Source organism: Sturnira hondurensis, unplaced genomic scaffold (genome assembly GCF_014824575.4).
Source record: "Sturnira hondurensis isolate 20B ecotype Veracruz unplaced genomic scaffold, ASM1482457v3 Scaffold0004136, whole genome shotgun sequence".
NCBI classification, from domain to species: domain Eukaryota; kingdom Metazoa; phylum Chordata; class Mammalia; order Chiroptera; family Phyllostomidae; genus Sturnira; species Sturnira hondurensis.
The window spans coordinates 23,561,096-23,581,594 of NW_028076767.1; the positions used below are offsets into that span (position 1 = coordinate 23,561,096).

At 43.6% G+C, this 20,499-nt stretch overlaps 1 protein-coding gene across 2 annotated transcripts in view; it reads left to right on the forward strand.

Annotated features, from left to right (window-relative positions):
- The first annotated feature begins 539 nt into the window (after positions 1-539).
- DHX35 (DEAH-box helicase 35) overlaps positions 540-20,499 on the forward strand; it is a 58,138-nt gene continuing 38,178 nt past the window's right edge. The window contains exons 1-7 of one of the 2 annotated variants that reach the window (XM_037044060.1): positions 540-605; positions 5,952-6,085; positions 9,242-9,334; positions 10,435-10,512; positions 16,269-16,373; positions 18,289-18,350; positions 19,417-19,486. In XM_037044060.1, the coding sequence (XP_036899955.1) occupies positions 566-605; positions 5,952-6,085; positions 9,242-9,334; positions 10,435-10,512; positions 16,269-16,373; positions 18,289-18,350; positions 19,417-19,486 (582 nt within the window). In that variant the 5' untranslated portion in view covers positions 540-565. The remainder of the gene's footprint in view (positions 606-5,951; positions 6,086-9,241; positions 9,335-10,434; positions 10,513-16,268; positions 16,374-18,288; positions 18,351-19,416; positions 19,487-20,499) is intronic. The other variant, XM_037044061.1, reaches the window with a different exon arrangement.

Below are 20,499 nucleotides of genomic sequence, written 5' to 3' on the forward strand. Positions count from 1 at the left end.
TGAACAGAAGCTCCACGAAGGAAGGGGCTGAAACTGCAGTACGTGGGCGCTCCGGAAATATTTACTGAACCAGCAAACCCACAAGGCAGTTATTATTATCCTTCAACTTGAAACTATGGGGGAGAGTAAAAGAGAAACGGTAAAGCTGAGGGAGCTTGCGACATAATTAGTATTTAGCAGTTAATTTTGGATGCACTCCTCCCGCCCCGTTCCCACTGCCTGTCAGCAGTCCCTTCCCAGAGCTCGCCCTTCTGAGACTATGGTCCGCCACCCAGGCCAAGCCACGATCCTAGAACGCCTACTTGGAACGGTAACCTGCTGGGCTAGCGCGCCCTTTTCTTTGGTGTGGGATATGGATCACGTGGGCCAGGAGGCGGGGCCGGAACGCTCGAGGAGGACTAGCTGTCGACCACGTGGTGCAGAAGGAGGCGTTGCCTCGGGGGCGTGGCCGTAACTCCTCGGGAACCGGCGGCCTACACCCCGCGCGGGCCACGCCCCCCGTTCCCTCCCGGGGCTCGTGCGCGAAGGGGGGGGAGGAGCCTTCCTCGTGACCTTTCACCCCAGCATGGCTGCGCCCATGGGACCCGTGAAGTTCTGGCGACCGGGTAAGGCTTTGAGCAGAATGCTGCGTAGATGCGGCCGACTGACTTTGGTTTGGGCCTGGCTGCTGGTGTCCTGCAGCCTGCGGACCTGTTCGCAGGCCTAGCCTCGGCCGATTGGCCACATCCGCCTCGATGATGGTCGCCTCTGCGACTCCGGCGCTCACAGTGGTCCAGAGGGATTCGGGGGTCAGCTCCCAGGCTGGGCAGAAATGCTCTCTGTGACCTTGTTCGAGTCTCCCAACCTTTCTGGGCCTCGTTTCCTCACTCCTGATGCCTGTCTTGCCTAATCTGCGAGATGGGGAAACGCTAAAGCGCCCACGCGTGACCTGTTACCTCCCTGGGGCTAACCTGGAACCAGACAGGCGGTGCCACTCAGAATTTAGGAGCTCCAGCTATGGAGTCAGACTGCATGGGTTTGAATTTTCTGCTCTGGTCGTAGTGGCAGCGTGCCTTTGGCAAATCAATTGATCCTTCTGAACCTTAGCTTCCTCAGTTGTTAAACGGGCAGGATAATAACATTTATCCTTGAGCGTGAATAAGGAGCACTAAGAGTTGTCTGACGTAGAGTAAGTGCTCATAAAAAGGGTAAGTTCCTTATTTTGTTTTAGAGTAAGTCTTGTCCACTCCGACTGTCTACCAGAAAGCGAACTCCTTCATATCGGCTGACACGGACTTCCCTTCTTGCAGTCTAACGCGAGTCTCAGCCCTAAAATGCTTTGCTTGCTTTATTTTAATTTTCTCTATCAGAATTTTATTGGATGTGTACGTGTGAGACCCTGCTAGGTGCATTACTTCCTCCCCTTCCATGAGGTTCTCCTGAAGAACAAGTGTTTCCCCCATACCGCTTGCACCTTTGCAAGTCTGGATATGCAAAGTATATTGCAGCAAAAATGAAATGAGACAGAGAAGGTAAAACAAGGAAAGCTTTTAACTTTAAAGGGTATTTAAAGTGGGTCCCTGAAATTCTAACCATGTACATATGTGATGTGGGAGATAAAACCATGCAAGGCTGTGTTAGTCACAAACTACAGGTTTAAAAAAATTAATAATTTTATGATTCAGCATTTCAAAATCATTAGCCAATTGTCTATCCATCCTGAGTTTTATTTGCAGCCAAAAGTAAGCTCCCATTAGGTAACAAGGGTACCTACCCTCTGTTTATTCAAGCCTTTAGTAACGGGTCAAAGTGTGAAGTATAATAAAGGCCTGAATGAACTGTTGAAAATCAAATCAGGATATTATTTTAGTTAAAGAACGTGGGATTACTCTAAGAGTTTTATTCCATTATTTAGTTTATTCATGGAAGGTACACCAAATTTTGAGGTCAGGAGACAGATACAGAAGACCAGGGCTCTACTTTGCTCTCAAGGTTTATTCTTTGTCTCTCAATCATATCATGAAGTTGGATACCCTTTAAAGGAGATTTTAAAATGAGGCAGAAAAGTGGTGGTAAGGAAAATGAGCTTTTGAGTTAGGCGATAGAGCCCATGCTTGAATACCATTTACTGACTTGGTGACTTGGCAAAGTCACTTAAGTGCTAAAAGTCTCATTTACCTCATCTGTAAATTGAACATAACACCTACCCAAACGATTGTTTTCAGGACTAAATGAAAGTACATGTACAGCTGTTAGCACTAGATACATATTAACTATTATAATTATATGGAAGTATAGAGGAGAGGGAAAGATGGAATGTGTGGATAAGAAATACTTCATATAGCTAGTGATTTTTTTTTTAAAGGTAGTGATTTTTTTTGAGGCGGACACTGAAGCACAAGTAAGATTTTGTTCCCCAGAGAAGTAGGAGAATGGAGCTCTAGGCAAAGGGTACAACATGAACAAAGGCAGAATGGTGTGCGTGCCTCAAGAATGTCCAAAAAACCAAAATAATTGAGTAGTGTGATGGTGTTAAGTGGTGGGGAAAAGGATAGGGCAAAGTAGGTTTATAGTTTTTCTATATATTTTTTTCTATATGGAAAAACAATATATGGAAAAACAACACAATAATAAATAATAATACAAGAACAGACGGTGTTTTGCATACTCGCAACTGTAAACCCACTTTCTCCCCACCCTGTATTTTGGGATTTAGCAGGAAATGAAGCTAGAAAGATAGGGGCCTTGTGAGAGGTGTCATGGCAAGTTAAAGAATCTGCCCTTCATTGCTATTAGCAAGGGATGACATGCATGATCAGGTTTGTTTTAGAAAGATAACTTTGGCAGTGCTGTGAGGAATGGTTGGGGGAGGAAATTAAAGCCAGGGACACCCTTAAGAGAAGGTACTACTAAATCTGAGGAAAGTATTGAAAGCCTTAGTTTTGGCCTGGGGGCAATGAGGAGGGACCTTGTTGGAGAGACATTTTAGAGGCAGATATATGAGAAGGTAAAGTCAGTAATGACTCAGATTTCTGGGTTAGGTGACTGTCTAGGTAAGAGGTTCTCAAATTTTGCTGTGTAGTTGAATCACTTGGGAAGCTTAAATGTCCTGCTGTTCTCTCAGACCCTATGGCTCTAAATCAGAAGTCTGGAGGGCCAGGAACTAAAATCATCAGTGTTTTTAAAAAAGATTTCCCAGCTGACACCAGCATGTCAAAGTCTGGGAACCACTTATCTGGATAAATTGTTGTCATTAATTGAGGTGGGGATGGATTTAGAACACACTAACCAGGCCCTAAGTTTGTGCTAGTCCCTTTTACTTGTATCATTTTATTAAACAGTCACACCATCTCTATGATGGTGGTATCACTCTCATTTGACAGGGGACGAAACTGAAGTTCAAGGTATGAAAGTAGAATGTGGTAATTACATGGTGAATGTCAAGTAAGGGATTGAGGGTACATGTAAGGGTAGATGTTAGAATCATGAGCATATCCCGTAGGCTGGGAGTCACACGTTCAGGTAGCTGCAGGGGCCTTTCAGACAGTGTAAATAAGTGAAGCTTTTGGTTGGAAGTAATGTGGAGTGTGGGGGCTGTGGCAAACTGGAATGCGCATGCACTGATACACACCCGAGCTTGCACGTGCTAGTGAGAGCAGGAAGTTGTAGGTAGTTCTTTCCAATGCTTGTCGGATGGGCTCAGAGTTGCCCGATTTTACGTCTAATATCCAGATTTGAATGGGAAATGTATACATGTTCTAAATGAACTATTTCAAACGTTTTTACCAAGGCGTGTTTGGGGACCCTGAGAGAGTAGTGTGCGATCTCTACCAGTTTGTGGTGTCTGCCTCACGAGCTCTCTCTGAACTGCCTGAGATTTCTGTTGGACCAGCCCAAGTGGATCAGAAGGGCCTGGCCATTTTTCTTCACTTACAACAAATATTTCATGATGCTGCCTACAGGCCTGGCAGAAACTTTATAGCAGAAACTTTGGAGACTTTTTTTACCCTGACCTACACAGTAAAGAATATACTGTGCTGCGATCCAGCAGACGTACACACACCCCCCTGAAAAAAGTGGTACAAAAACGGTATTGCTTCCTGGGACACACTCTGATACTTCCTATTCTGTTTCTAGTTCAATATTAAAAAGTGCTGCTCATGATCCACTACATTAATTTCATAACCCACTAATGTGTCACCACTTCAACTGAAAACTGTGTGAGAGGGAATGCTGGATTGAGGGGGTTGCTGTTAATCAGCCTTTTTAAAAAATATTTATTTTTAGAGAGGGGTAAAGGTAGGTAGGAAGAGAGGGAGAGAAACATAGATGTAAGAGAGAAACATCAATTGGTTGCCTCTCATACCCCCAGGCCGGGGTCCAAAACCGTTACCCAGGAATGTGCCCTGACTGGGAATCGAACCTGTGACCCTTCTTCACTTTGCAGGACGATGCCCAACCAACTGGGCCACATCAGTCAGGGCCATTTATTAGATTATCAAAGGTATCTGGGACTCCCCAAAATGTAAACTGAAATCACTGGGCTAAATATTCTTGTCTTAATATGACATAAATATTCTTGTCATAAAGTATGTTCTTTCACATACCATCACAGAGTCTGAGTTTAGAAGACCTGCGAGATACTAGTTTTGAGTAATTACCCCTGTAGCACCCCCAAAAGAAGGCTGCGCAGCATGTTTGAACGTCTAGAGAAGCTTTTATTGCTGCACGGAGGCACGGTGCCCCAGTGCTGAGCAGCTCAAACTGTTGAGTTGAGTTCTGAACCCTGTGTCATTTACTGATTACTCTTCTGCCCTAGAGCTGCACAAACAAACTGGCATGAAAAGTTATGGAAGTGATCATAAAAATGCTTCTCCTAAGGCATTTTTCTTTTCAGGCTAAAAATCTATGATACCTTGAACAGTTTTTCATGATGGGGTATGGCCTCCCTATTCTTTGCCCTCCTGAGCACCAGGTCATCATTGTCCTTGCCAAGAAGCGGCTGTGGAGTATGTGGCTTAATCTGCTCAGCACAGTGGTTTCTTAGAACGGCACCTCCCATCCAGCCGTTGCAAATTTGTGATTCAAATGGGGGCCGCCCGTTATTGTGCCCTACTCCACTGGCCATAGTTGATTGGATTGGGCTGGGCATTGGACCTATGCTGGGAGAAAAAGCCTCCCACACCCTCAGACAGCACACACCTGGGGCCCCCGGTGCCCCCCATACTGGGTCTTTAATGTTCTCCGTAGCACTTACTGCCAGTTCACGCACTAGTTATGTACTGTCGGGAGGAAGAATAGAAGCAGCGGTAAGCTGCACGAGGGTAGGCCTGCCCCCACGGTGTTCGTGCTGTGTCTCCACGCTTCCTGCCCTGCTGGGTGAGCGAACGAATGATTGGTGGAGGGACTGTGGGCCTGAGCTATGGCACTGTCAGCACGCCTGATTCTAGCTCCTGGAGAGAAGCCACCCTAAGGGACAGAGAGGACCTTGTTGAGAGGAGCAGAGATGAGAGAAGGAGAAGGCCCAGGCAGCCTTTGAGTCCTGGTTCCTGTGGTCCGTGACCTTGCTGCCGTCCTACAATACTAGGACTCATCCTTTGCTTTAGCTAATTCCCACTGGGTTTCTGTCACTTTTGTTAAGGGTTAGGTGATAATATGGACAGGGAGGCCAGAACTGAAAACATTGTTTTCTGTAACAGACAGTCGTGTGAGGCCAGTTTGGAGCTCGCTGGGACTGGACCTCCTTTGTTCTTGAAACTGCAAATGAAGCCTACAGAGAATAGTTTCGTATTTTTATAGGTGTTGTACTTTTCTACGTGCTTTCCTCAAGTTAGAGTTTAATACGTCTTAGTAGTTTGAGATCACATGTATTGCTTCTGTTGAATTATATAGCTTCATCTTTGAATTTGTAACTTGTGCACATTTGTCGGTTTGCCGTATCAGGGAATCTGAAAAAAAAATTTCTGTTACAGGCACAGAGGGACCAGGTGTCAGTATCTCTGAAGAGAGACAAAGTGTAGCGGAAAACTCTGCGACCACCGTTGTTTACAACCCCTATGCCGCCCTTTCTATAGAGCAGCAGAGGCAGAAGCTGCCCGTGTTCAAGGTACGTTGAATAAGCACGTTCGTTCTGTCGGCCTGAAGCTGTCCGCAAGAGCTTAATGGGCACTGGAGTGAGGAGGGTTGTCTTAGTGATTCTTTAAAACGCTGAGAGCTCAAGACTCCTTCATCTGCAGGGATGAACTTGGCAAAATGTGTGTGTTCGTTAACCTTGTGAGTTTTCAAAGTCCTTAAGATTTTTTTTTTCAGTTAGATCTTCCGTATTGAAAACTGGAAGAAATGAAACGATGTTCTTTTTTCTCCTCTTTGCTTTCAATTATGGATGAGTTCAAACATACAGAAAAACAGAGAAAATGGCACAGTAAACTTCTGTGCATCCAGCTTCAACAAATTACCAACACATGGCCAGTTTGGGCTTCCCTTTTCAAGGCCTGTTTCTTTAAACAAGATTAGATGGGAATATGAGGCGACTTCTGTTCAAGAGGTCAACTCCCGCTGAGACAGGGGCCGGATATTGGAGTGTTTATTATGCGCCATGTGGCATCCAGACACTGGGTTTCATTCGTGTCTTACAGGAGCTTACAGGCTCCCTGTGGCTTCCTCACCACGAGGGACACAGTTGAGCTGTGATGAAGGGTCTGGACCTCAGAGTTCAAGCCCAGGCTCCCTTGTTTGTGTGCTGTGGGGCCTGGCTTTACCCTCTGAGCTTCTGTTTTCTTACCTATAACACGGGACTAATAGTACGCCCCACATAGGATTGTTACAAAGACCAGATGAAGTAATTCAGGTAGAGCATTTAGCAAGATGTGTGACCTGCAGAAAACATTCCAGTGCGAGAAAATTATTATTTACCAGGTATTTAATTTTGACATTTTCTTGATTGATCCTTGTCTTCCAATGATAGGATAAAGGAAGCCACCCGTGGAAAAAAAAAGAGTAAACAAGAAGTTAGCATGTGTTGATGCAGTTAAAATGGTAGGGAGAGGAGTATAAGTTACAGATAAAAGGCAAAGCAGAGTTTACGCATAGTTAAGATCTCACGTGATGTTAGAGATGCATCTCAGATTTATTCATTCACCACTCCCCTGTTATACAACTAGAACTACAAGTAGCTTTGGAAAGAAGTTGCAACTAAAGCCTCAGTGCATCTAAAGCTCACCCCCTTTTCCCTGGTGCCGTCACAGGGTGACCTTCCCCTTGACCGCCTGCCCTAGGCCGCTGGCGTTGTCTTTGGGCCCTGGACACGGCTGTGCAGGGCTTTGGAGCTCACTCGGGTCCTCCTCCGTGTTCTCCGTTACTTCCCTGCCTGTGCCTTTCTTTCCGTGGGGCTGTCATTTCCCAGTCTCCCAACTGGAAATCTTTTTCTCATCTCTTGAATGTCGTTGCACTCCTTCCATTTGCTGGGCTTCGCATTCAGCACACGCGAAGTACGAGTTACTGCCTGGAGTTTCTCCCTCTCCAGTCAGCCTTGCGTGCTGCTCTCCGGCGTTCTCGAAACAGAGCCTGCGCTTCGCCGCAGGTCTGGCCTGGACTCCAGCTCTGCATTCGGGGTCTTTCCCAGCGCGGCCCCACCAACCCCCTCAAAACCTGTTTCCACACCAAACCCTGAGCCTCTCGTGGGCTTTTTACCGTACCCCTCGAATAGAGATTGTATAGTTTGCTTATTTCCACCTTCTTTCTTTTGCTTGTGTTATTTCCCTTTCCTGGAATGTCTTGTCTGTCTCTCTGTCTGTATTCAGATTGTCTTTCCAGTGTTCCTTGCTGTCTACTCATCCATTCATCTACCCCTCCAGTGATGGATCTACCATTTACAAAGTGTCTGCTAAGAGCCCAAACCTTTTCCCTTCTACCCAAGAAAAAGAAAGCACAAAATGCATGCATCTGACAAGGAAGCGTCTAGATTAGTCATTAGGCCACCTGCAGCCAAATCTCCTTAGAGTGCTTGTAGAAATGCAGATTCCTGGGCCTGACCCTAGCCCTACTGAATTGGAAACCCAGGTGGTCAGGCTAGGGATCTTCGTTTTTAACAAGTACCCTGAGAGATTTTCACACCAAGATTTGAGGACTACATAGTTAGTCCCTAAGTAAGGCCAAATTAAACACCTAAAACAGCCATCATGTTATTGAACCAGTGAGGTGATATCTGACTCCTTTGATCTTCACCAGACACATGGCTGCTGTGGAGTCAGCAGAGAGGCTGCACAGTGATCGGAGTGGGGGGCTTAGGCGGGTTTCTTTAACACTTCGTTCCAAAGCCGGAGTTTGTTGGAACACTTCCACAGCTTTCCAGACCATCCGGAGTGTCTGCCATTGAATGTGGTACCCAGATACATTCTGAAGTGCAGTGGATAGGAGGTTGGAATTTTCTGACTTTCCGGGGCCAAATCAGTGTTTCCGCTCCCACCGTGTGGGTAAAGGGAGGATGAGTCGAACTGTAGACGTAACCTGTGGGTGCTTTGTTGTGGATTTGGAGTGAGGAGTAGTGGTGAAAGCATATTCTTCCTGTCCGTTTTTTTTAAATGAGTTCCTCAGTGAAAAAGATGTTGATTAGGTGGTACATGCTTGCTGTGCAAAATGTAAAGCTCTCCCTCACAGCCCTGCTCCCCAGCCTCCCTGTTCCCTCCCTGGGGACCGTGCAGTTACCAGTTTCTTTTTCCCAAGGAGAGTGTGTACATAGGCAAGTGTGTTGTATTTACCCTTTAAAACTCAAATTCTAGTGCATTATTTACCCTGTTCTGCACCTTGCTGTAGTCCCTTCACGTATCTTGTTGTCCACTGCATATCAGTGCAAACAGACCTTTGCTCTTTTTTAGTGAGTGCATATGATTCCATTATTGGAATGTTTCATAGCTGATGTAAGCAATTCCTTGCTGGTGGACGGTTAGGCTCTCCAAGTGTTTGGTCAGTATAAGCAGTGCTGCAGCGACTGTGCTCCTGTGTACACTGTCGTTCTTGTGTGTCTGTAGTATGACTTCTTATAATTGAAGATCTTAATTCAAAGGGTGTGTGCATTACATATTTTGGTAAGTTATTATACTTAATTGGAATTGTATCAGCTTACACTGATACCAGCAGTACCTAAAAGCTGGAAATACATTTTGATAGTCCTTTAAAAAATTTAGTTTCCTTTGGCAAACAGCTCATAATGTTTAGATGCCTTTGAGTAGGTCTCTTGAGAAAATGTATGGTTCTGCTTTTTCAGCTTAGGAATCATATATTATACCTGATAGAAAACTACCAGACAGTGGTGATCGTTGGAGAAACAGGATGTGGGAAGAGCACGCAGATTCCCCAAGTGAGTACGGATTTAAATGTGTCTTTGCACTTGGGCTTGATGGGAGGGGTTTGCACTTGGACTTGATGGGAGGGGTTTCGGAACGAGAACTTTCTTTACTATCATTTGCATTTTTACAATCTTCTCTCAGAGAGGAAGTATTCAACCCAAGTAGATATTTTCATTGAACTTTTGGGGCTTATAATTTCTTTGATTAATACTGAAATAATGGTTTTCGATTTATTATAATTCCAAAATAATAATTGAATAGCCATACTGTGAAAGGAACAATGGGAACTCAAAGAGGTGTAATGTATCGTTTTTGTCCTCAAATAATTATAGGTGAAGAGGAGGCGTAAAATGAATTATTGCTATAGTTGTGTGAATAAAAGTTGACTGTTATGGAATTACAGAGGGACACAGAAGAAGGTTCATGTTAAATTATTGAGAGATTACCAGTTAGAGAATAATAATAATAATAAAAACTAATAATAATTACTACGTAAAATGATCACCTTAAATAATCTATTTAATACTGCTATCTTAGATTTAAAAATGCATATAATCAAATAACTACATAACCAATATTAAATAAGTACATAAATCAAATAAATACGTATAATCAAATTTTACATATACTAATATAATTCATGGCATATAGACATATGAATAAAATCTAATTATTTTTATTTAATCTCCCCAAACTTTTTATATGGTTGATATTTATATTGAGCTGTCTCTAAGTGTACTGTGTTCTGCAGATTCAGCACTGTTTTTATTTTCCCCCTCCCCCAGCACTGTTCTGAGTTGACTCATGAATGGGTGTTGTTCCTTGAAGCGGCTCTAGAATGTGGCTGTTTTGTAAGACCGAGGCATCAGAATGTTGACCTTTGCCTTGGTCCTTCTGATTATTGGCTCTGATGTGAACTTAAACAGATTACCTACCATTTTCAAGCTTCAGAACCCTGATTTGCAAAATAATTTCTAAAATCTCCGTCGGGGCAAGAACCATCTGTTATTCCTCTTCTCAGTGATTTTAACACAACCCTCAGTGGCCTTAGGGGAGCTTGTTTCTGGAGGAGTGGTGTCGGATGTGTACTTAGACGGGACTTTACTTGCAGTACCTTGCAGAAGCTGGCTGGACGGCAGAAGGAAGAGTTGTGGGGGTGACCCAGCCCCGAAGAGTGGCCGCCGTGACGGTGCGTTTCTGCTTCTTACTTCTTTGTGCTGTCAAGACTCTGCCCGTGTGTTCTGTTGCAGTGGCGTGACTTTTTTCTCATTCCCTAAACGCTCCACGTGAATATGACTTTGCTCTCTAAGAATTTAATTCTTCATTTTAAAAAGAACCATGACCGGATTATTTTTATAAAATTGATCCCTGTGCATTATGAAATTTTTAAGTAGTAATAAGTACAGAGGAAGTTAAAACAAAAACAACAACAACAACAAAAACCAAGTCTCACTGTCCAGCAAAAATGTTGTGGACATTTGTCTGGATCATTCCAGGTTCTCTTCAGTTTACGTAAAGAAGAATGGTTGACTGAAAGGATGCAAATAATTGTATAAAAATGGGATTAGGGCCATGTATTTGCTTTTGCTGAATTCAACAGAGGAGGAAACCACAGTGAAACAGTAGTTATATTGAACTTTGGATACATATTGTTTACCATGAGAGAATTTATTAACTCTTGAAAACAAAAAAGATTGGGAAAAGCTTTACGGTGTTATTTTTATTTGAAACTATGTTCTAGGTAGTTCCTGCTCTAAGAGTAAATGAACACACTTATTTTTCCATCTTTCCCCTCCGTTTGTTATAGATGCAGTGCTATAATTTTTATTTCAAGATTTATAAATATACATTCTTTTCCCTAATCATAACTCCCACAGGTCTTTAATTCCAGTTTAGTTTGAATGTTCATGACTAATGATTTCTGTTGCCTTGCCTACCTTGAATTGCTTATTTGCTTTATTGCTTGATTAGCTGCATGTTACATGCCTGAGAATGTTTGATTGCGTTCTTTGTTGATAGGAAATTCTTGGTTCCACTCTCCTTCCCTGGAAAGGGCACAGACACTATGACCTTGACTTTTGGTGTGGAGGCTCCCTGGACAGAAGTCTGAGGCCTGGCGGGGCTTTCCTCCTCTCTTTCCTGGCCGACTTTCCCACTTGAATGTGTTTACCACAGTTTTGGCACCAGCACGTGTCTCGATGCTGATTGCTGTCTCGTTTTTTTCTTAAACTGGAAGAACTTTTAATCTTCAGGTTCAAATCTTTTTGTATCAGGCAGGTTTTCTTCTATTATATCTTGGCATAGTTTTCTGTTCCATTTATTTTATTGCTTTTCTAAGAGTATTGATTAAGTGTGTATTAGATCTCCTTTGTTTATTTTTAGTGTTTATCACCATCTTTGGAGTCACGTGCTCTTTTCTGCTTTGTTTAGTGAGCTTTCTTTAAGCCTGTCCAGTCTTCATGATTGTTTTCAGTAAAATTTATTCTGTTATATTGGATTCCTTTGTCTCTCTACCTGGGTCTCGTAATTATGTCTTTGAATTTTTTTCCTCAATGGATAGAGAAGTGCATATTTAGAATGGGAGGAGATATTGTGATACATTATAATTTTTAAAAGCAGATAATGCCACAAGCATTTTTTTTTAAAGTCGAGGAAAGAAGCAGTGCTTTTGTTAACTAACTGCCTGACACATTTCTGTAAATTTTTTTCCCGTGCATTTTTTGGTGGCTTTTGCCTCTTCACACGAGGCAAAAATAAATATTATTTTTGACAAAAACAAATAAATAGAAAGAAAGGGAGGTGAAAAGGAAAACCAATCACTGAGTACGACTACCTGCAAGGACTGTGCCCCTCTTCACACGACGGTCATTTTCTCTTCCTCTCCTTCAGGGAGAGCAGTACTTTCGTGTTGCCCCAGCCTTGCTGATTCAGATTTGCTTTTCCTTACTGACACTGTGGAGAAGTTCCTTTAATTTTGTAACTGGCTGTTTATAGCATTGCATAAATTTTAGGGGCTCTTCTCAAATTTGGGGAGAACCTTTCTAGTGTCTTTTGTCTTTGGTGTTTTCAGACCAGCTTTTGATCTGTACAGTGGAGACCTTGTTTCTCTTTGATTCTTCTTTGACTTTGCATCTGTCCCTTAACTTGTTTTTAGCTTCAGCTTGTGATTTTTTCGAAACTGGATTTCTTTGGATGGATTCTACTTGTGGTTGTTTTTTGGGGGGTGGGGGATAATACTTTTAAAGTTTCTTTTTAAATTGCTTTTTTTGCCTGTGTCCTTTTCTTTCCTGCTTTCTTCATTGGCTTTAATGCAATGGGCTCGTGTTAGTACATTTAATGGCTGCAGGACTGTGAGGTTGGACTGGTCTGGACAATGAACACCCTCTCAGCAAATCTCTTAACCTCCTTGGCTCTGGGGGACAAGGATGAAGATGAGGATGAGGATGTGGATGTGGTGGTACGCTCCTTGATGAATGAAAGGTCTGTCATGACTCAGGATAAAATTCTCTGAGCTCGCTGGCTTTAGATTTGCTGCTTGCTTCTGGTTGCCTGCTTGCCCCTCAGCTCCCTGCCACCCCCTTGTGAGTCTTTGCTGTCAGAGTGGGTCCTCCCCTGAGCCATTTCCTACACCTTCACCTTCAGAGCCTGAGTATAGTACCGCTGAGGTCTTCCTGATACAGGGGTTGTCAGCCCTGGCTATTAGGGTGGCCGCACCGACGGTGAAGGAGCCAGCCACCTGCTCTGGCTGTGGGGAGGCGGGGCCTTCCCCTGGGTTCAGACCCACAGCATCTGGCAGCTCTCCTTCCTCTTGTGTTGTGTGGGCTGCTGCTGTTTCCTTCTTTCACTGGGTGGAGGTTTGGGCTGATAGTGTGTTTTTTTTTCTTTCCTTATTTTAAATCAGCTCTGAGAGAAGGCCATCTTTACCTGGACAAGGAGTGAAGTGTATTTTTGCTGTGTACTGAATTTTAATGATTGTGTAGTCTTTTTTTTCCAAAGTTCATTTTCTAATTGTCTTCGAGTTAGAAATTATTGATAAACATTTTCCAAGCCTTGTGTGTGTGTGAAAATGGAGTTAACAGTTTGGAAACTACTTCACCTTTTATGTCACAAGAGATGACTCAGTTACTTAAATTTTTTCCACTTGTGGTTTGGAATCCCAGCTGTTGATCAGTTTCATTGTAGCTCCGGATTAATAGCCATGGATGATTTGCATGAACCCACCTGCTTTCTCTGTAGTGAATCTAAAGTGTGTAAGTTCACCGTGTAATGTTAATAGACCTGTCAGGTTTGAAACACTACATCTCAAGAGTACTTTGTGCGCAGACCGAAATCTGAAAACAGTCTCGGAGCCTCAGAACAGAATGCATAAGCGTGGCTTGGTCTCCGTGAGAGGCAGTTACTGCTAAGCGTGGTCACCGAGCGTGGTCACTGAGCACAGAGGGCCTGGGTTTGGCTTCAAGGTCAGGCCCTGCCTTGCACTGTGATTCTGGGCAAGCTCTAAGCCTTTCTGATTTCATTTTCTTTCTTTGTGAAAAGGAGGTATCTTGCCCACCTCATGGGCTGTGTGCATATTTAATGAGATACAATTTATGAAAGCTTGGGGCACAGTCCTTGCAGGTAGTCGTACTCAGTGATTGGTTTTCCTTTTCACCTCCCTTTCCTTGTATTTATTTGTTTTTGTCAAAAATAATATTTATTTAGATCAACTGATGAGGTTATTGGGAGTATTGTAGAATTTAATAGAGGTAAAAATCTATTAAAAGCCAGTAGATTATGACCTTTCAAATATCAAGTGTTGTGATCACAAATACATTTTTTTAAAAAGTTTGAAAATAAAATACATACTTTTTATAGCAAATGTATATAAATAGTGAAATAATAGGACTAAGTAACTGGTTTGGCTTCTTCCTTATAAACTCAAAATGATTATATTTTTATGGAGAGGGTCAGTTCATTTATACTCATTCTTTTAAGCCTATTTTCTGGATCAACTACTACTATTTTTTACGCACACATTTGCCATTTTTACCGCTTTCTGAGATTTATTGTATAATGTTCTGTGGGGTTGGAATTGAAACAGTAGCAATAACAAACCTGCCCCGGTGAAACACTGTATCGGGAGACGCAACCTGTGGAGGTAGATCAGTGAGGGATGAATTTCTGGTTTCATAAGATGTTTTGAAAGAGTGTGTGGTGCAGCCCAGCTGCTGGGTGAGTGATCTGTTTTGGTCCAGCAGATCTGGACCAAATCTGATTTCGAGTCCCTGGGCAGAGCCGTTCTGATGCTCATCTGCTCTTCAGTTGCTCAAGCGTTTGATGGCCAGATAACTCCTGGTGTGCGTGGCCTGGGAGCCGCGTGCAGGGAGGCCTGAAGCTGCTGTGGCCCAGTGGCTGTAACAGGGAACTCCGCTTCAGGCACGTCCTGCGACTGCCCACATTCCAAACCCAGGACTTGGGGACTGTGTGGGGGGGGTTGCCTCACGTTGGGTGGGTGTGCCAGGTCCCCAGGAAGCCTCTATAGCAGGGGTGTCCCACCTGTGGCCCGAGGTAGCCCAGGATGGCTATGAATGTGGTCCAACACAGATGATAAATTTACTTAAAGCATTATGAGATTTTTTTTTGTTTTCGTTAGTGCTTGTGTATGTAGTGTGTGGCCCGAGACAACTCTTCTTCCATTGTGGCCCAGAGTCGCCAAAAGGTTGGACACCCCTGCTCTATAGTATTGCTTCCCTTTGGTTCTTTTTAGTAATATATATTGTAAATGTTACACTTTTTACTTTAAACTAAATTATAAGCCTATTGCTCTTCCACTTTTGTATTTATTTATTATTTCAAATATCTTCTACTAATAAGTTAACCTTTGACTGTCCTTGGGGAGGTTGGAGATCTTGCTGTTGGGTATTTTTCTGTTTCTCACACTCGCCTTTCGTTTGTCCTGTATTGGTGGGTGAAAAGTCTGCCGAATTTATGGGCTTCATAATATATTATGCATTTTGTTTTCTAGTATTACTTTATTATGTTAACTTGGATCCTCAGTTAATCTTCTCATCAGCTCATCTGCCCTTTGTTATTTTTAGTCTGCATTCTTATCTTTATTTCCTCTTTTAATGGTGTTGGTAGCTGGGGCACTGCGGGCAGCACTTTGGTTTAGGTTCTCTTGCTCTGGAAACGTTATTCCTTTGCCTCCAAAGAGAAAATGAGTTTGGTCTGGTATTGAACTTGACTATTCCTGTCCTCCTGCCTTCATGGTCCAGGGGCCAGTGGACAGGGCCTTGTTTCAAGGCAGAAAACGTGAAGATTGGTGCCCAGTTGGTGTGCCGAAGGCTCGAGGAACAGAGGGAGTCTCGTCCCCTCTGCTTTCCTATTTTGCTTTGGCCTCCAGAGAGTTTAGAACTGAGTTTGTAGCTCAAGTTAAGTAACTTGGGCACATCTGTGTTTAAAACATCTTCTCATTGGCCTGGATCTTTTGAATTTCACCTGTCATTTCTCTGATCGTGATCTGTAAGATCTTTTTGTGATTCTGTTTGCATCGTGTATGTTCTTATAAGTTGCCTTCAGTTCCTTCTGGAATGAGGTGGGATATATGAAGTTAATAAATCACAAAGGTTATCACACTTGTTCTCTAATGACCTGCCCCTTTTCTTTTCATTTTCCGCTGTGTTCACATGCATCGTCTTGCAAAGCGAAGGGCCGCTGGTTCAGTTTCCAGTCAGGGCACATCCCTGGGTTTCAGGCCAGGTCTGTAGTTGGGGCACGTCCAGGGGGCAGCTGATTGATTCTTCTCTCTCTCACATCAGTGTTTCTCTCCTCTTCTTCCCTCCCTTCCCCTCTCTAAAAATAAATAAATACAATCTAAAAAAGAAGTGGCCTGTAGGCTTCCCATAGTGTGTGCTCTGTGTGGCAATTCCTGTGTCTCCACTTCGAGCGTGGTCTTTCTTCCCACAGGTCGCAGGCAGAGTGGCCGATGAGAGGGGCGCGGTGCTGGGCCACGAGGTGGGCTACTGCATCCGCTTTGACGACTGCACGGACCCGCTGGCCACCAGAATTAAGGTGAGGTGCTCAGGCTGCTTTTCCTGCTGTGAACAGGGAAGGCGATCACTGGGGGGGATTAAAAACGTGCGGCCGTACTGCTGGCAGACGCCGGTAGTCTGCTGGGAGGCACGGAGCCTCGGATGGTGGCCCCGGGAGGACCTTGAAAGTAAGGCCTTGGTTCTGCAGATGAGGTGGCCGAGGACTGGGGAGGTTGAACGACTGGCCGGTGTTATGTGCCCACCAGTGGCAGAGCCAGGACCCGAAGCTGTGCTTTCTTGTGTGTGTTTTACGGTTTTCCCACCTATCCACACGGCTGTTCAAATACAGAACCCTGTCTGTTAAAGGCCTAAAACCAGAGACAAGGTAGTATAAATTGATAAATGTTTGGAACCTAGTTTACTAGTTAGAACTTTCTGATTTTTGCAAGATAATGGATTTTATATGTGTGTTCTTTGACCTGCATGCTAATATTAAAATAATTAGTGCCAGCAATAATTAGCATACCGTCAACTCAACAGTGTCTACCGGGTACCACTGTGTTGGAATCAAAGTCTAGTCACATAGTGCTCTGAAACCATCAGTGAAAATGCTTTGGGGAAGTGAAAACTAATTCTTTGATTCAGTTAACTTACCAATTTGCAACAGAGGAAAACTGAAAATAATCAGATGCGTTAAATGAGCAATGTAGTGATTTGTAAAAAAATAATGGACCTTGTTTTCCAACTTTGTATTTTGTTACCTTTACAGTCATTTTACTAGGTAAAGGGACTGTTCTTCTGTATCATTAAATACATTTGAACTAGCTAACTTTTAGATACATTTCAGTGGATTATATAACCAAATGATTATTTTTAGTCATTTTGTATTCCATCTGGTCACACTTTCTCAGCACTCAGTTCTTAACTGGTGGCCTGTCACTGGTTCTCAGTTTCACCCCAGGTGTTTGTGTGGCAGCTGGAACCAGTTCCAGGAAACATTATGGGGCTGCATCTTGTTCTTGTAAACAAAAAGTAAGAGCACTAAGGTGCGGCATGCGACGGAGATGCTTAGCCTTGTTTAAAGTACTGGACTGTTCTCAGTGAGAGTAACAATACCTAATTCTTGCTGCATATTCCTAAAGCATTTTATAATCATTCATTAATCCTCAATGATAATAGCTGGCACTCTTGAACACTGTATACTGGGTCCTGTGCTAAACACTTCACATGCACTATCTTAAATCTCACAGTAATCCTTTGAGGTAGGTGCTTTCATTACTTCCCTTTTGCAAATGAGGAATCGGGTCCCGAGAGGGTAAGTAACTTGCCCAAGTTTTACACAGCTCGTAACAGGTAGAGCCAAGATCCGGACCCCCAGCGGTGGGTCTGACACTGGAGCCCATGTACTTAACCACGGCCCCTTCCAGCCTCCCTGCAATGCTATCAGTTGAAGCTGCAATTGATTATCTCAAGAGCTGCAAGCCCTTAGTTTGTGGGACATTGTAACAATGGTTATCTCATACTCCTGGCGTTTCCTTGGGCAGGCACAGGTCTGTCTTTACTGCCTGTTCAGCAATACCTGTGGAGCCCGCCCAGAGGAAGTGAGGCTTAGCCCACGTTCGGACAGGAAATGCAGGGGAAACTCAGCTGAAAGAATTTCAGACCCCAGCTGGAGGTCTCACGTTCGAAGTCCTGTTTGCGAGCAGTTCCCTTGCTTGATAACTACAATGGTAGGGCATTTCCTCATTGTCCTTATGGGGATTGTCTCGTACACATTAGTGCGGAGGTTGTTTATTTGCACTTGAAATTTTAAAAAAAATTATTAACCTACAGTATAAAGTGGTGGTGGGAAAATGGAGACAACTGTATTCGAGCATCAATAAAAAATTCTGAGCTATAAAAATATATAATATAAATGAATTATTTCTAAATTTTCTTATGTGTTTGTTTTTTAGTTTCTCACTGATGGAATGTTGGTCAGGGAAATGATGGTTGACCCTTTGTTAACAAAATACAGGTAAATGTCTTTTTCTTCGGATGACTTTCCCGAAGTTTCCAAAGCGCATGAGCACACGGAAAAGCAGTTGTGTTGGGAGCTGGGGTTCACGTCCGTGTACAGCTGCCCTCGAGCTTTTGTCCTTACCTTGGCTGTGAGGACCCTGATGTTTTCCTCAGAATTTACACACAGTCAGAAAAGGGCAAATCACAGTCCCTGACGTTACTTGAACATCTGTGGATGCGTTTGCCTCTTAGGTCCAGGACTGCTGGTGACCAGTCGCAGCACAGACTGGGCAGTATTTGCTGAGTGCAGTGCTCGGAGTCCAAATAATTGCCCTTTCTCCCCCGTGGTCTGACTCGTCTGTCACTCCAGGCTTTAAAATTGTCCGACCCAGGCTCTGGGATTCTGGGAAAGGACATCCCACTTGACTCCCTGGCACGCATGCAACACACCTGTGATCGTGCGCCTCTTTTTGTTACCCTGTTTTCTGCAGCTTAACAATCTTCTAGCACCTTGTCGCAGTTCATAGGTGCTCTGTGGGGTTATATGTTATGTAGTATATATTTTATATATTTACAATCAGGTTTTAGATCCTATTGGAATCCAGCATAGATGGTAAACTCTTTACAAGAACACTTTAAAAAAATCCTCACCCAAGGATATGTTTGTTCATTGACTTTTAGAGAGAGAGAGAGAGGAAAGGGGGGAATACTGATGTGAGAGAGGAAACATCCCATACTTGCACCAACCAGGAATTAAACCCACACCCTAGGTATATGCCCTGGCTGGGAGTTCAACCCACAGCCTTGTAGTGTGCAGGATGGTGCTCCAACCAACTGAGCCACCCAGCCAGGGCGTGGGTGGTAGAACTCTAAAGATAGCAATAAATACACCATTTTCTTCACTGGGATTTGTTAATGTCACCTTTTGTATTTGCTGGAGAGGAGTTACATGGCTTTATTGTGACACAAGGTGATTGCGTGGGGGCTAAGTACCCAGTCGTCCCTCTGATGCTCTGGACGGGTCTGCGCGGGTTGTGGGGGGTTGTCTGGGTGCTCACCGAGCCCCTCCTTCTGACTGGCAGTGCCATCATGCTGGACGAAGCCCACGAGAGGACCTTGTACACAGACATTGCCATCGGCTTGCTGAAAAAGGTATGGCTTCGCTGCCAGGCATCTGTTTTTAAGTTTTTGTTTTGTTTTGTTGCCTGATTAGGAAAATGGAGGAGAAAAACATTACATCCTCATCCATAATCCTAATTTTACCCATTCAGAGAAAACCACTGGTGGAAAGTTGGCATGTTCTCTTCTTTCTCGTGTGTACAGGCATCTCTGTTTTGGCACAGTAGGGATTGGGTTGTATGCACTGATTTGTATCTTGCATATTTCTCTTAATACCACATCAAGATCATTTTTCTGTGTCATAAAGTATTCTTTGAAGATGTTATTTTTTAAAAATCTTTTTTTTAGTTATTAAGATTTTATTTCTCTTTAGAGAGGAAGGTAAGGAGAGAAGGAGAGAAATATCAATGTATGGTTGCTTCTTGTGAGTCCCCTGCTGGGAACTGGCCTGCAACCCAGGCATGTGCCCTGACTGGGAGTCAAACCAGGATCCTCTGGTTCGCAGGCCCGCGCTCAATCCACTGAGCTACACCAGCCAGGACTGAAGATGTTATTTTTAATGGCTATATCATTGCATCTCTATCATAAAGTATTTGATTTTTTCCTTACTGTTAGGCTTCCAGGTTTGAAGTATTTTAAATAATGTCATAGCAAGCACCCTTGCAATGAAATCATTGCACTTTTGTTTTTTCCTTTTATTTTTAAAGAACATTTTATTATAGAATGTTTCAAACATGCCCCAGATAAAGAGGAAGTTTATGACCCCCATATGCCCATCCTTTGGCTTCGATAGTTGTAGCCTGTGGCCAGTCTTATTTCAACCTTATCTCCATCCTCTCCACCTTCCTGCTTTTTTTTTTCTTTTGTATTTTCTGATTGTTTCCCTTGGACAAATTCCCTGTCACAGGAGTCTAGCAAGAAGTGGCAGAGCAGTGATTAAGCATCAACTCTGGGTCAGACTGCCCGGGTTCAAACTCTGACTGCCAGGCTTACTCACCTCTACAGTGGGGACAATGGAAGTGTGTGTGTGCGCGCTGGTGTGCTTT